The sequence below is a fragment of the Odocoileus virginianus genome, chromosome 3 (genome assembly GCF_023699985.2).
Source record: "Odocoileus virginianus isolate 20LAN1187 ecotype Illinois chromosome 3, Ovbor_1.2, whole genome shotgun sequence".
In the NCBI taxonomy this organism is placed as follows: Eukaryota; Metazoa; Chordata; class Mammalia; order Artiodactyla; family Cervidae; genus Odocoileus; species Odocoileus virginianus.
In genome coordinates this window covers 39362706-39376265 of record NC_069676.1, presented here as the reverse complement: position 1 = coordinate 39376265, position 13560 = coordinate 39362706, and the positions used below count along the sequence as shown (strand labels likewise).

Below are 13560 nucleotides of genomic sequence, written 5' to 3'. Positions count from 1 at the left end.
AGTCCTCTCTGTGATTCAGTCTCTTCATCTTTCTAGGGGATATGATACTTATCTTGCCCAGGGCCTTGGGAGGGGCAGACCCAGGGCTGCCATGAATGGTTTTACACAGCCCACTTCAGAGGTTGCTGCTGCGTCACACATGATCAAATGCCTTCATGGCATTACAGTTAGATGACACTGGCAAAAAACACAGTGGAACAGGATAAGAATCCCAGGGAGAGGGACTTCCCTGGTGGGCCAGTGGGTAAGAATCTGCCTTCCAATGCAGAAGATGTGGGTTCGATCCCTGGTCAGGGAGCTGAGATCCCACATGTTGGGCCACAGCTAGAGAGCTGTGCCACAATTAAGACCTGATGCAGACAAAAATAAATAAATAAATAAATATTTAAAAAAAGAATTCCAGGAGGAAATAATCAGTAGGTGTTTCTTCCGGGTATGGTGTTCCTCTTTTACGGATGGAGAACTTGGGCCCAGCAAGCCAGGTTAGTGAGTAATTTAGGGGACATGAGGAGCAAAGTCTAGATTCAGACTCAGACATTCCTGGGTGTCTAGTGCCTTCTGAGAAGAATTAACATTGTTCAGGTTGGTTTTCCTGTGTGTCCTCAGCTTGATCCTGGTGCACAACCTGTCCTCTGGCCTCTCTCCCACCGCCCCCCCCACCTCCACTACTCTCCCCTTCCCCCGACCCCCACCCCTGGCCACCTCCCCGCCTGGGCTATTATTTCAAAGGCAGCATATGGGGCTCTTCAACTCTTCCGTCCTCAGACCCTCTCCCACCCACATCCCATTGGCTGCTCCTGCTCTCACCTCTCCCACTGGGCCCTGCCACATTCTCCCACTGGGCCCTGCCACGAGGCTGGAATTAGCACTGAGTCGGATTCTATTAAGGAGGGAGCTACCTTTGTTTAGGAAAATGCTGTTGTGATCAGACTGATGGCAGAGGGTAAGAAAGGAGAAAACAGGAGATGGCCAGAAGATCTGCATATAGAAATAACTCAGATTTTGCCTTCTCCATGAGACCAATGCCTCTCTATTTAAAACTGAATCATGTGCCCACTCTCCAGCACGGTTGATCCCTCACCTTTACTCTTTTTTTTTGCCAGTGCAGTCACCATATCCTAATCTACCCTGTAATTTGCTTATTTATTACTTTATTTGTGTCGTGTCCCTCCCTCTAGATTATACTCCTACAGAAGGCAAAGTCCTTCTTTGCCCAAATACCTCCCGAGTCCCTAGAGTGGGCATGGGATGCCCCATTTGTTGATTAAATGCATGAATTTAAGGAAAGAAGGAGACCAGCCACAGTCTGGACAGGGTGGGCAGCAGATGGACAAGGAGTATATTCAAGAGTAGAGAATTCTTAATATTTAACTGCCAGCTGGGAAGTGTTGGTGAGATGCCTACCTGAAACCTCTGTGTGTGTGGTGTGTCTGTGTGTGAGCGTGTAAGTGTCTGAAGGGGCAGGAACAGCAAGAGGGAAGGGAGCTCAGATCCACACCCTAAGCCAGAAGCACACACACCACAATGGGAAGGTGCTGGGAGGAGCCTGGCCCATCTCTGCTGTCACCAACAGAGGCTGCCCAGACCGTGCGGTCAGATGAAAGGCCTAGGGTGTGGGGGGCGGCAGCAGCAGGGGCTCACTCCCCACTGAGGGGCATAGGGTATTCTGCAAGCAGGGGCTCCTGGCCCCTCTACCCTGTGAGATTGTACAGTGAGTTTATCCTCATCTTGGCTGGAGGACCCTAAGAATTAGTGAAGTTCAGACACTTGCCCAAGGAGACCTGAGCCTCTTCCCTGAGCTGCACAACCCCCATGTGACCTGATTCTGAGTTTTTTTTGACTCTTTCCCAGCTGTGTAATCTTGGGAGAATCTGTTATGTTTCTCTCTCTTTAAAAAAAAAAAATCATTTATTTATTTTTGGCTGTGCTGGGTCTTCATTGCTGTGTGGACTTTTTCTCTAGTGGCAGCAAGAAAGGGCCACTCTAGTTGTGGTGCCCGGGCTTCTCATTGAGGTGGCTTTGCAGAGCACAGGCTCCGGGCACATTGGCTTCAGTAGTTTCGGTTCCCAGGCTTAGCTGCTCTGAGGTATGTGGGATCTTCCCGGACCGTGGATCAAACCTGTCTCCTGCACTGGCAGGCGGATTCTTTACCACTGAGCCACCAGGGAAGCTCTGTTACATTTCTCTTATGTACCTTGGTTTCCTCATCTGTAGATGGGCTAATCAAGGTGACTGCTTTACAAGGTCACGATAAGGTGATACTTGTGATCCATCAACTGGTCATGGAATCCATCTGGTGGGTGGCAGCCCACATGAGACAATGCCAGGGACATATCTGGCTCCTTTGTGTCTTTTGCCAAAGGCAGGCCCTGACCAAAGTTTTTCCCAATTCCTGGAGGCTTCAGAGACTTGACCAGCATCACAACTTACAAGGGTTAAGCTGCGTATGACTCTACAGTTGGGCGGGGCCCAGTCTGGCTCTGAAGCCCCTCCCTGTGTTTTTTCTGATTGTGCAACCACCTGCTATATAAGGCCCCTCACACACCTTCTCTAGCCTTCTGCTGGGATCCATCTTCTGCAGGGCAGTCTCTGGGCCAGACAGAGAAGGTAAAGGACTGGGGCTGAGCTTTGAAGCGGGGCCCACCCTGGGAGCAGCTGAGAACAGGGGAAAGGCATTCAGAGTGTCTGGGGTCCAGGGCATTCTCTTGGTTCTCGCTCCTTCAGCAGTGCCCGGGAGGGGAAGGCTGGAGTCGAGAGGTACTGGACTTTGCTCTGTGTGTTCGCGATGCTGTGTCCTTCTCACAGTTTTTGTGAGCTCATGCTCCTCTGTGTAACATGAGAGTGATTGTGACAGGACCCTCTCAGACTGCTGAGAATGTCCAACAATACAATGAGGGGAAGGACTTTGCAAAGGGGTGTACAGATGCGCTTGCTCTCATTTTCCCTGTGGGGCCCTCTGCTCTGGCCCCCAGCTCGAGGGCCCCTCGGTCCCACCATCTTCAGTCTCTGTCTCTCTGCTGTGTGTTTCTGGGCAGAGTCCTGACCCCTCTGGGCCTCCATTATGTCCCTCTGAAAATGAGGCTAGTCATCAGGTCTGAACCACAGGGCTGAGGTGATTTGTGCATTTAATTGATGTGGCTTCTGTGGCCTCTTTCTCATTTTTTTGTCCTATCTTCTATTCCTTTATAGCCACAAGGCTTGAGATGCCCTTCCTGGGAAGCCCAACCCCTAAACCTCTCTCTGCATTGGGGTTCTGTGCCTGGAGCAGTGACTGGGCATGGGAGGATGTAGGGTACAATGCATAGAACATCTGCCACAACCGCCAAACCAAACCTTTATTTTTCTCTTTGGATCTCTAAATGTTGGGGCCATTAGATAATTGATGGGCCATCTGTCTTCCCTGATTGTGACTAGTTTCTCTTTCTTTTCACTAGCCCCTAATAAGCTACCTAGATGCTCATATTGTTGTGCGTGTATGTGTGTATGTTGGCAGGGGGTGCATGTGTGGTTGGTGAAGTGGGATGCAGGCGGTGGGTTGCAATGCCCAATAGAAGGTTTCCTGCTCTTTAATAAGTGGCAGTGTACTCTTGCCTGGAAAATCCCATGGACGGAGGAGCCTGGTAGGCTGCAGTCCATGGGGTTGCGAAGAGTCGGACATGACTGAGCGACTTCACTTTCACTTTTCACTTTCATGCATTGGAGAAGGAAATGGCAAACCACTCCAGTGTTCTTGCCTGGAGAATCCCAGGGATGGGGTCACACAGAGTCGGACACGACTGAAGTGACTTAGCAGCAGCATCATCATCATCATACAGCTCCGTTTTGGACATGGAAGGACACTGAATGTGTCCCACTTTTGGTCTCACAAGCTGAATGAGTCTGGGCAATTTTCATTATCCCTCCTTCTGCAGGTTTTTCAGCTGGGGAGTAGGCAAAAATCTTTATAGCAGCACTGGGCCCTGGGACTTGTTTCATACCTGCACTGGCCAATACAGCAGCCACCAGCCACAGGTGGCCACTGAGCACTGGAACGTGGCTGGTCTGAGAAATAATATGTTTCCTTTTTATTCCTTCAATGAATCCAAATGTAAGTGGCCACATGTGGCTCCTGCCTACTGTTCACAGGATAAATGAGCTCATGATAAAGAAGGACTCAGTGCAGAGCCAGACATTTCCCTTTCGTGCTGCTTTGATGCATGGGCAAATTGAAATTTCAGGAGCTCTGATTCAGGATATTTATTTGTTTAATTTGAAGTATAGCTGATATACAATGTTGTGCTAATCTGCGGTATAGCAAAGTGACTCAGTTTTATACATATAGGCATTCTTTTTTAAAAAATATTTTTTTACATTATGGATTATCACAAGATATTGAATATAGTCCCTTGTGCTATATAGTAGGAACTTGTTTATCCATCCTATATATAGTAGTTTACATTTTCTAATCCCCAACTCTCAGGATCTTAATAAATACAGCTAGACCTTAGCTATTAGACAACTTACAGGTGCAGAGAGATTGATGACAGACCAGTCAGAGGTGTGCTGGGACCTTTGGGTCTGGGGCTTTGGGAGTCATGTCTGTTGGAGGCAGTGTGGAGTGAGGATTAGGGATCTGGACCAAATCCAGCTTTTATCCCTCTCAGGAGTGTGACCTTGACTTTGAGTGCTTACCTAACTTCTCTGGGGCTTAATTTCCCCCTTTGAAGTGAAGGTGATACTAATAATAGTACCTGCCTACAGAGGTAGAGGAATTACATGAATCAGTGCACATAAATGTTCAGAACAGAGTTAAGTGCTCAATAGGTGTCTGCTTATTGGAATGGTGATGGCAGAGACAGAGCCCCTAAGGGCATTATGGAAATGTGGCAAGATTCCAATTAGAGGATGGACACTATGCTCTGGGAGAGGAGAGCCCAGCTTTCTTCTTTGACCCCCATTCTCAGTGGGGCTGGCAATCATCTGCCCGTCCATTTTGTGTCTGTAGTGGCTCTGTAGGAAATGCCCTGGGCTTTCGTACCTGGGTGTATAGATACCTTTGTAGGCAAAGGGAAAACTCAGATTCTTGTGAGTATAAAGGCAGGGTTGAATCTGTATCACGGCTCTGTGCTTCCAGCTGACGATGGTGATTCCTTCTGTCACAAGGTTGGGCTAGGTTTGTTGAAGCGTGATCGCAACCCTAGGGGATATCACGCCCTGGCAATCTTCTGAATTCCCAGACTGTCCTCTTTGTGCCTCTCTCTTCAGGCTTGAGGCTTTGCAGCCGCAGTTCTCGTCCTCAGGAGGCGTATGTCCAGCACCATGAAGGGCTTCCTCTTCGCTGGTATCATCGTCGTGCTCACGGTTGCAGCTGTAGGTGAGGGAAGCCACATTGCTCCCTTTTGGAATGAAGAGCTCATTTTCCACCTCACCAGAGTCTTGTCAGTCTTGGTGCTCTGGAATCCCCTCAAGTGACCTCTTGTCAAGATGTGGGCAGTGAAGACTGTGAGGCCCCTTCTTGCACACTGCCCGCTGTGATACCACTCTGAGCTGTGGGTCAAGTTTGGGTCTTCCAACTGGAGAATGGTAGACATCTCACAGCTTAAAGTTTGGGGGACCCCAGAGGGAAGGGATGCTATCTTGGCTATTCTTTTAACCTGAGGTAAGTGTGGTGCTTTGTCCAAAGCAAACTCTGTTAATGTCTCCTGAATGTTGACGATGCCAAACATTTTGTTTCCCCAGGATCCCAGGATCAGAATACACTGCACTGTGTACAGTGTAATTCATTGAAAGATGACTGTGATGCAGAAAATGCCACGGTGTGTCCCTCAAATGCTAACGTCAGCTGTACAAGTTTCTCAACCAACTTTTCTCAAGGTGAGCCTCAGGGGGTGATCATTCTCGTTTCTGGGACTTGCACAGGGCAGATGCCGGAGAGGCTGGCCAGGAAAAGGAAGGCTAAGGCTGGGCTGTGCACAGAGAGAGGGCGTCATGAAGGCACCTCCCAGGAGAAGCAGCACGCAAGTGGTAGAGCCAAGCAGGCAGCCAAGCCTCTGTGGCTCCTTGGAATTGCCTCCTCTGGCTGAAACCTCACTGTAGGCCCGTGCTAACGAACACGAGAAGCAGGGACAGCCCCTAGCTAAATTATAAAGCAGTCAACTTCCTCTAGGTGCTTTCATTTGTCCATTTTCCGCTCCCCTTTCCTTCCTCTCAGTGTTCCTTCCTGTTTTAGATTCAACATACTTTCACTCAGACTTCCTTCCAGGGTGTTTTGCTGGTATGATTGTTACAACCTTTTCAGAGCATTTTGATTTATTTTTAACTTTTTATTATGAGCATTTCAAACATACACAAAAGCAGGAAGAGGAGTATAGTGAACTGGGGTCCTGTGTCAACAATTAATTTTGCTATTTTTTTCCCATATCATTTTTATTCTTTAAATTTTTATTGAAATATAGTTGATTTGCAATATTGTGTTAGTTTCAGGTGTACAGCAAAGTGAGTCTTACACACACACACACACACACACACACAAATTCTTTTCCATTTTAGGAAAATGGATTCTTTTCCATTATAGGTTATTACAAGTTATTGAGTATGGTTCCCTGTGCTATTCAGTAGGTCCTTGTTGGTTATTTATTTTATATATAGTGACATGTATATTTTAATCCTTAACTCCTAATTTACTCCCCATAGGATTTTAAAGCAAATCTAGATAACATGTTATTTCCCCTATAAACACTTCATTATTCATCTCTGATAAGAACTCTCCCCCGCTTTTTACATAACTACCATACAATGATCACACCTAAGAAATTAGCTAATTTCAAATTTTAAAATTAAGGTGACCTTAAAAATGTTCAACATGTTTCAAAGATATTGAGATATAATTGATGCATTGGAATTTGGACCCAAACAAAATTACATTTTGCTGTTAGGTCTATCGTGCCTAGTTTGTTTAGTAAGATCTCTTTTTTTGCTCAATTCCACTGAATTGTTGGAGAAATAGGGGCATTTGTCCTGTAGCTGTCTCATATTCTGGCTTTGCTTGATTGCTTCTTTGTGATGTTATTTCACTTGTTCCCCTCTTCCTGATGTTTCTTATAAACGGCACTCATGCTTTTTCAGTAGAAATTTTTTCATGATATTGATGTGTATATCAATGCTGTCTTATATATACATTCAGTAATTGATCTCTTGAAATATGAGGAAGTGATTTGTAAATGACCACATAGAGCTTTATAAATGACCACCATATTGCATAGCTTTGGTCTATAAGCTTTACTGGTTTCAGGTTCAATATCATGTTGTGCATAGACTTATCACATCTGCTTGGCTATACTTAGAGATGTTAAGACTGACCAGTGGGCTCTGGGGGTGTCAGTGTAAACATCCACTTCAGCCTTTCACCTGGAATTTAAGCTGCAAAATCTCCTGCTGAAGCCAGATCTACTTTTTGGGGAAGGAGTTTTCTTTTTGCAGGAAATTCTCTTCTGTGTCCCCTAAATTGCATTGAGCCGAGAGTATATTTTCTGTCCTTGCCTAAAGCAGTTGCTCCCTGAACGCTTTGTTCCCAGGACTGATAGTCTGTGTTTGCCTTTGTGTAGGAGAAGACTCCATATGGTATGAGGATCATGCCTGCTCTGCAGAGAACTGCAGTGAGACCACGGTCCAGCCTTTCACGGTCTTGGTATCTCAAAAAGAAATCTTCTACTTTGAAAGCCAGTGTTGCCTAGGAGAAGCATGCAATCAAACCGGCGATACCACTGGTGGGTGCTGGCCACATCTTCCCTCTGTCCTCCTAGATCCATCCCTTCTCTCACCACTTGTGATTGTCAATCTTAGGTGGACACTTTAAGTCTAGGCACTTCAATGCCTATTTGGGTAACATTAACAGCTGATATACAACAATTACTTGAGAAACAAATCAAGAAAACCAGCTCTACTATTATGCTTTCTGTTTCTCAGTAAAGACAGAAATCACAGCTCTTCAACCTGTGTGGGAAGGCAGTAGATGCTCATTAGTAGCTTTCAAATTTTGTGGCCTCACACCATCTTTCCAGATGCTAAGTCTTAAAAATTACTGAGGGACCCCAAATAACTTCTGTTTCTGTGGACTATATCTATCAATATTTACTGTATTAAAAATAAGGCTAAGAAATTTTTAAAATATTTGTTAGGTACTAAAAAATAATAAAACCCACTACATGTTAACATTAATAACATTTTTATGTTATTAGAATAGAAATAATTATTTTCCAAAACAAAATATATTTAGTGGAAAGAATGTCATTGCTCCATGTTTTTTCAAAGCACTTTAATCTCTGGTTTCATAGAATACAGCTGGTTCTCAGATTTGCTTGTTCATTTATTCTGTTACAATCTTACATGTCATGTTGCCACTGGAAAACTCTATTGTATTTTCATGAAAGAAAGACAAAGAAGCAAAGAACATCTTAGTATCACCATGAAAATAATTTTGACCTAGTAGATTCCCTGGAAGGATCTCAGGGATCCCCAGGAGTTCCTGGACCGTCATTTGAAAACTGTTGGCTTAGATCAAAGCCTTTGTTTTGAAGAGGAGAAAATGTGGCCATAGTCATAAAGCACAGTTCATTTATAGCAGAGCTGGGTCTCATATAATTTTTTTTCTATTTATTTTTATTAGTTGGAGGCTAATTTCATATAATTTTTAAAAAAATCAAAGTCATAATGATAAATAATTACTTGATTTCAGTTGTTCAGAGCAAGATTTAGTAATAGTCACACATCTGTTGGCTAAATCCAGAATAGCTGGCTAATGTTAGTTTTAGCTCAAAATCTTACCTTTCCCTTCTCATCCCAACACACTTATCGACCACAGTTCTTGAAGAGTAGATGGTCTGTAAGGGCAGATCTGTGAGGTTAAGTGCTGCAAATATTTTGGTGGGACATGGGAGTAGGATAACTGGTATTTTTATGGCAGGATCGGAGATTCCTGAGCATGCAGAGACCCTGAGAGGTCTCTCTGGCTAGCATCTTTGTCTGCATTTCCCCTTCCACTCTAGGAAATACCATGATCTTTGTGATAACACTGTTCTGAGTTAATGATTCTTACTCTACCCAGTTCCTACACAGTCCGGCAACGTAGAGTGCCCTGCATGTTATGGAAATAATGAAACTTCCTGTAATGAAACCCGGAAATGTCATGGAGAAAGATGTGTCAGTATAATCGCAGAATTTATAAATGGTATGTGAATTCCTTTTTATGGGTCTTGAGTTTAAAACACATGTTACACCTTGGATCATAAATTCTGGATTCACAAAAAAAGGCCTGGTGGAGATAGGATGAGGAAATAAGGTCAGGGTACCTTTGAAATAGTGAGGCTGTTAACGTAGCCTTGAGTGCTTGCTATTTTTGCGTCCTAGGTCCAGTGTCATTCCTCTTGGGCTGTCCATCTTTTGAATTCTATTCTCTTTATGATGTGTAATCAAGCCAGGCTCATTTAAGGGCATCACGTCACTCCTGGCATTTATTTCTTTACTAGGTTGAGGTGTTCTGTAGGTGTGGGTGGGTTTGACTTTTATTACTTTTTATATGTAACTTCCCTTCTCTACCCGTCATTGAGAGGTGTTGGCGTTTGACGACTAGAGTTGCCTAGAAGGGAGACTCAAATTGGACTTTAATACCCAACCAATTGGAAAAAGAGCAAAAACAACATTGAAATAAAAAAGTTATTTTACACCTTAGGTATGATCTATTCCCCTTGGTCATAGTGTAAATCAATACAGTGTTTCCTACTTAAAAAAGTCAGTCGATATTTGAAAATGAACAATAATGATGATTTCTCTCAAAAAATCCAACCAACTGTTATTTTGTACAGAAGTAATTTGATACTAACTGTTATGAGATACAAATGAACCATCATAAAATATAAAACTAATAATATTACTCTTTAAATATTCAGACAAATGTTATGCATGATTATTTAAATAATAATACATTTATTAACTATTACTATTAGCCAATTACTAATGCTAATATTACCAATATAACACTATTAGTGTTAGTTAATTACTGTTTAAGGGCAATTTCCATGTCTTATGGCTCAATGCAACATAGCTTATTTCTTGCTCATGGAGCAGTTCATTGCAGAGTCCAGGGCCCTTCCTTTCTTCTTGAGGCTCCAGACCCTACTCAGGACTTGGCAGCTCTCTTCTGTATTCTTTGCATCTCACCAGCAGGTGGGGTAAGAGGGGGAGTGGAGGAAGGCAGGAAGGTTACTACAGGCAATGCCTAGAAGCGAGTGCCTCACTCCCTTCCACATTCTGTTGTCTGGAACTCAGACTGCCCTGGAAGGTGGAAATTTAATCCAGTGGTGACACAGCAGGAAAGGAAGAGGCATAAAGCTAAAATGAACAGTCAGTCAGTCTCTGCCACAGTATGCCTTACAATAATAAGAGTTTAAAGAGCATCAATATCCAAGTACAATTTGATTTCAACTTTTGTTAAATGGCAGTTATGGTTTTGGAATTTGATGCTTAATTGTAATTGCAGATTTCTTAGTGGGGCCAAACTTCATGCTTCTCCTGAACTTCTTTTTACTTAAAAAAAAATAGACTTTATTTTTTAGAGAAGTTTTAGATTCACAGGAAAATTGAGAGGAAGATATATATTTTTTATAATTGTTTCCCCATACACATATATAGCTTTTCCCACTATCAACATCACCCACCAAAAAGGTACATTGTTATCATCCATGAACCTATACTGACACATTGCTATCATTCAGAGTCCATTAGGGTTCACTGTTTGTGCTGTATATTATATGGGTTTTGACAAATGTATGATGGCATGTATCTACTGTCATAGTATCATGCATAGTAGTGTCACTGACCTGAAAATCCTCTGTGCTCTATCTAACCCTAACCCCTGGAAACCTCTGATTTTTCTTTACACTTTCTATAGTTTTGCCTTTATCAGAATTTATATGGTTGAAATCATATAGTTTGTAGCTTTTTCAGAGTGATTTATGTCAGGCAATAGTATGCATTTAAGGGTCTACACAGCTCTGATGTCTAATTCTAAAGCTTTGCCTGAGGGCAGCAATGGCATAAGAAAGACTTGCTGTTTCTGCTTACCTTATTGCAAGGTGTCTGCAAAGTCCCAGGCCTTGACTCAATCTGAAAGCCAGACAGATCAAAGTCATCATAAATGTAGGATTTTGTTTTTGTTTTTGCCCAAGGTCACTTAAAAAAATACTGTAGATGTGTGCCAAGCAACATATCTTCCTCACACACTCTAATTCAACCTTCAACACTGATATTTACTCTAAAACAACAATGAATTTCTTTCTTTACTGGTATTTGGAAGTTTCTCCTTCCTTCTCAGAGCAAGGATGGAGTCAGCCTTGAACTCAAATTGTAGCCCTGCCTCTAACAAATAGCCAGTCATCTCCTCCAGCCCCTTCCTCCTCTGTGAACTGCCTGTCCTTCAGGACAATTTGGCTTGCAGCCTTCAAAGCAATCACAAAGAGTCAGAAAAGACTTAACAACTGAATAATACACATGCACTACTATAAAGCAATACTGGCACATAGTCGGTACTCAATAAATGGTAGCTGCAATCACAATCACATCTTCTTTGCAAATTCCCTTGGTCTTTTCCTAGGACCTCACCTTAAAATAGAGTTCAACACATCACAACATGAATTAGGAGTAAAGACGTGGTAGTCTCTTCATATCCCCTCTGACTGTTTCTCCTCTTCTCAAGGAAAACTCAGGTAGAGAGAATTCAGGTCCAGAGAGGAATGGGGATGGAAAGCAGAGCCTAGAGGAGTGGAGGCCAGGAGCAGTCTGAAGTGCTGACTTCTTCTTGGATTGAGAACAGAGGATTTATGGAGGGTCTGAACCTGTTCCTGCATTTCACCCCTTGCCAGCGACTCAGGAAAACACTGAAGATTTGAGTCCCAGGCCCAGCTCTGGCCCTGACCTGTGAGCTCAGGCTCACATCCACCTCCAGGAGCCTCAGTTTCCTCTGGGACTGGGTCAGGGAGGGGCTCTAGACCCTCACCTCCGTGGTCACTCTGCCATTACCCTTCAGTCATTGTTCTTGGGCTCCTTTTTCCAAGCTCCCGTTGCAGGAACAGACCTGTTTCAGCTCTTGCAGGTCACTTGGGGAGGGAGGGTGAAGGGACTGTAAAGCCCTTACTGTCTCATTTGCATTCACAGAGACGACAACACTCGTGCTGAAAGGTTGCTCCAATGTCAGCAACTCCACCTGTGAGTTCCTGGGTGTTGCAAATCAGACGTTCAGAGGAATCACTTTCCGAAAGTTTGAGTGTGGAGCCAAATCCAGCACACCAGGATCCACTTCCCCTGCCCCGACCACCTCTGACACTGTTGCTCAAGCCTCCTTCACACCCTTGGCCCTTGCCAGCATCCTCCTGCTAAGCCTGCTGCTCTGAGATCTGCACCTTCAAACATTCCGCGCCCCTGTTTAAATGCTCAGTGAGTAGCAGTAGCAGTCACAGCCATCCAGGCAATGTCCTGTGATAGCCACATTATTCTTTATTATTAAAGCATTGGTTCACTCGCTGATAAAATCTGTCCTGATATGTTCTGGGCTGGGCTTCCTTCAGGCCACTGTCCACCATCACTTCCCAGCTCTTGCCTTTGAAATCCTTGTACCTCTGTGTGTGTTCTCCCAGGACCTCGCTGACCCCTGCCCAGTTTGCTTCTGAGACGCAGACCTTTCTGCTGTGCTGGCATCTTTTGTCTGCAATCCCGCACTTCTGGGGACTGACTTGCCACTCTTCCCATTCTCACACTCAGGGAGTGTCCCAGCCATAATGCCCTGTGTTGATGCCCACAGTTGTATTGGCTGTAGTCAGAGATCACAGTGACATTGTTTAGAGCCCTGTCACCACGAGACCCAAAGTGGGTGCACAGGCGTTGCTGAAGCCTGGCAGATTCCCCCTCCTAGCCTCCCAGGCAGGGGCATAATGCTGTCAGTACCTTGCTGACCAGGTGTCACAGAATGGAACATGGCTACAGAGTCCCAGCCCCTCCTCTTGGAGAACCTACAATCAATGGCAGAGTCCTCGACTCCGTAGCAGATACCCAAGGAGCAAGAAAACCGTTTGATCCAATATGTACAGAAGCCCAGATTTAGTAAAAAAAAAAACAAACAAAAAAAAACTGAGGGGGGGGCGCGCTTTGAGCTGGACTTGGAAGAATGGGGTTTTCTGTAATAAAAATTTTTAAAGGTATAACCCAGTGTGGGTCTTTATTGTCCAGGATTGCCAATGATGATTAAGACCAAATCCACCAGAAGGGCCGTCTAGTGGTAGCTCATCACCACATTCATTCTTGTTTACTTATTAATTTTGTTTTTTTTTTTTTTTATTTTGAAGTAATTTTAGATTTCTCAAAGTGTTTCAAAAACAGTTCAGAGTTCTAGTACCCCCTCACCCACATTCCTCTTATGTTTACATCTTAGATAACCACAGTACAATTACTGAAATCAGGAAATTAGCATTGAAACAATGCTGTTAGCTAATAGACCTCATCTGACTTTTGCCACTTTTCACTAATGTCCTTTGT

At 44.0% G+C, this 13560-nt stretch overlaps 1 protein-coding gene across 1 annotated transcript; it reads left to right on the top strand.

Moving 5' to 3' along the window:
* Window positions 1-2531: 2531 nt before the first annotated feature.
* LYPD8 (LY6/PLAUR domain containing 8) lies at window positions 2532-12893 on the top strand. The gene is made up of 6 exons (XM_070459136.1): window positions 2532-2607; window positions 5245-5353; window positions 5719-5853; window positions 7584-7745; window positions 9083-9205; window positions 12187-12893. The coding sequence occupies exons 2-6, from the start codon at window positions 5287-5289 to the stop codon at window positions 12420-12422; spliced, it is 723 nt and encodes a 240-aa protein (XP_070315237.1). The 5' UTR covers window positions 2532-2607; window positions 5245-5286; the 3' UTR covers window positions 12423-12893.
* Window positions 12894-13560: the final 667 nt, after the last annotated feature.

Coding starts and splice junctions, on each gene's coding strand:
- LYPD8 (XM_070459136.1), top strand. CDS start 5,287: ATGTCCAGCACCATGAAGGGCTTCCTCTTCGCTGGTATCATCGTCGTG. Junction 5,854..7,583: donor CTCAACCAACTTTTCTCAAG/GTGAGCCTCAGG, acceptor GCCTTTGTGTAG/GAGAAGACTCCATATGGTAT. Junction 9,206..12,186: donor AATCGCAGAATTTATAAATG/GTATGTGAATTC, acceptor TTGCATTCACAG/AGACGACAACACTCGTGCTG.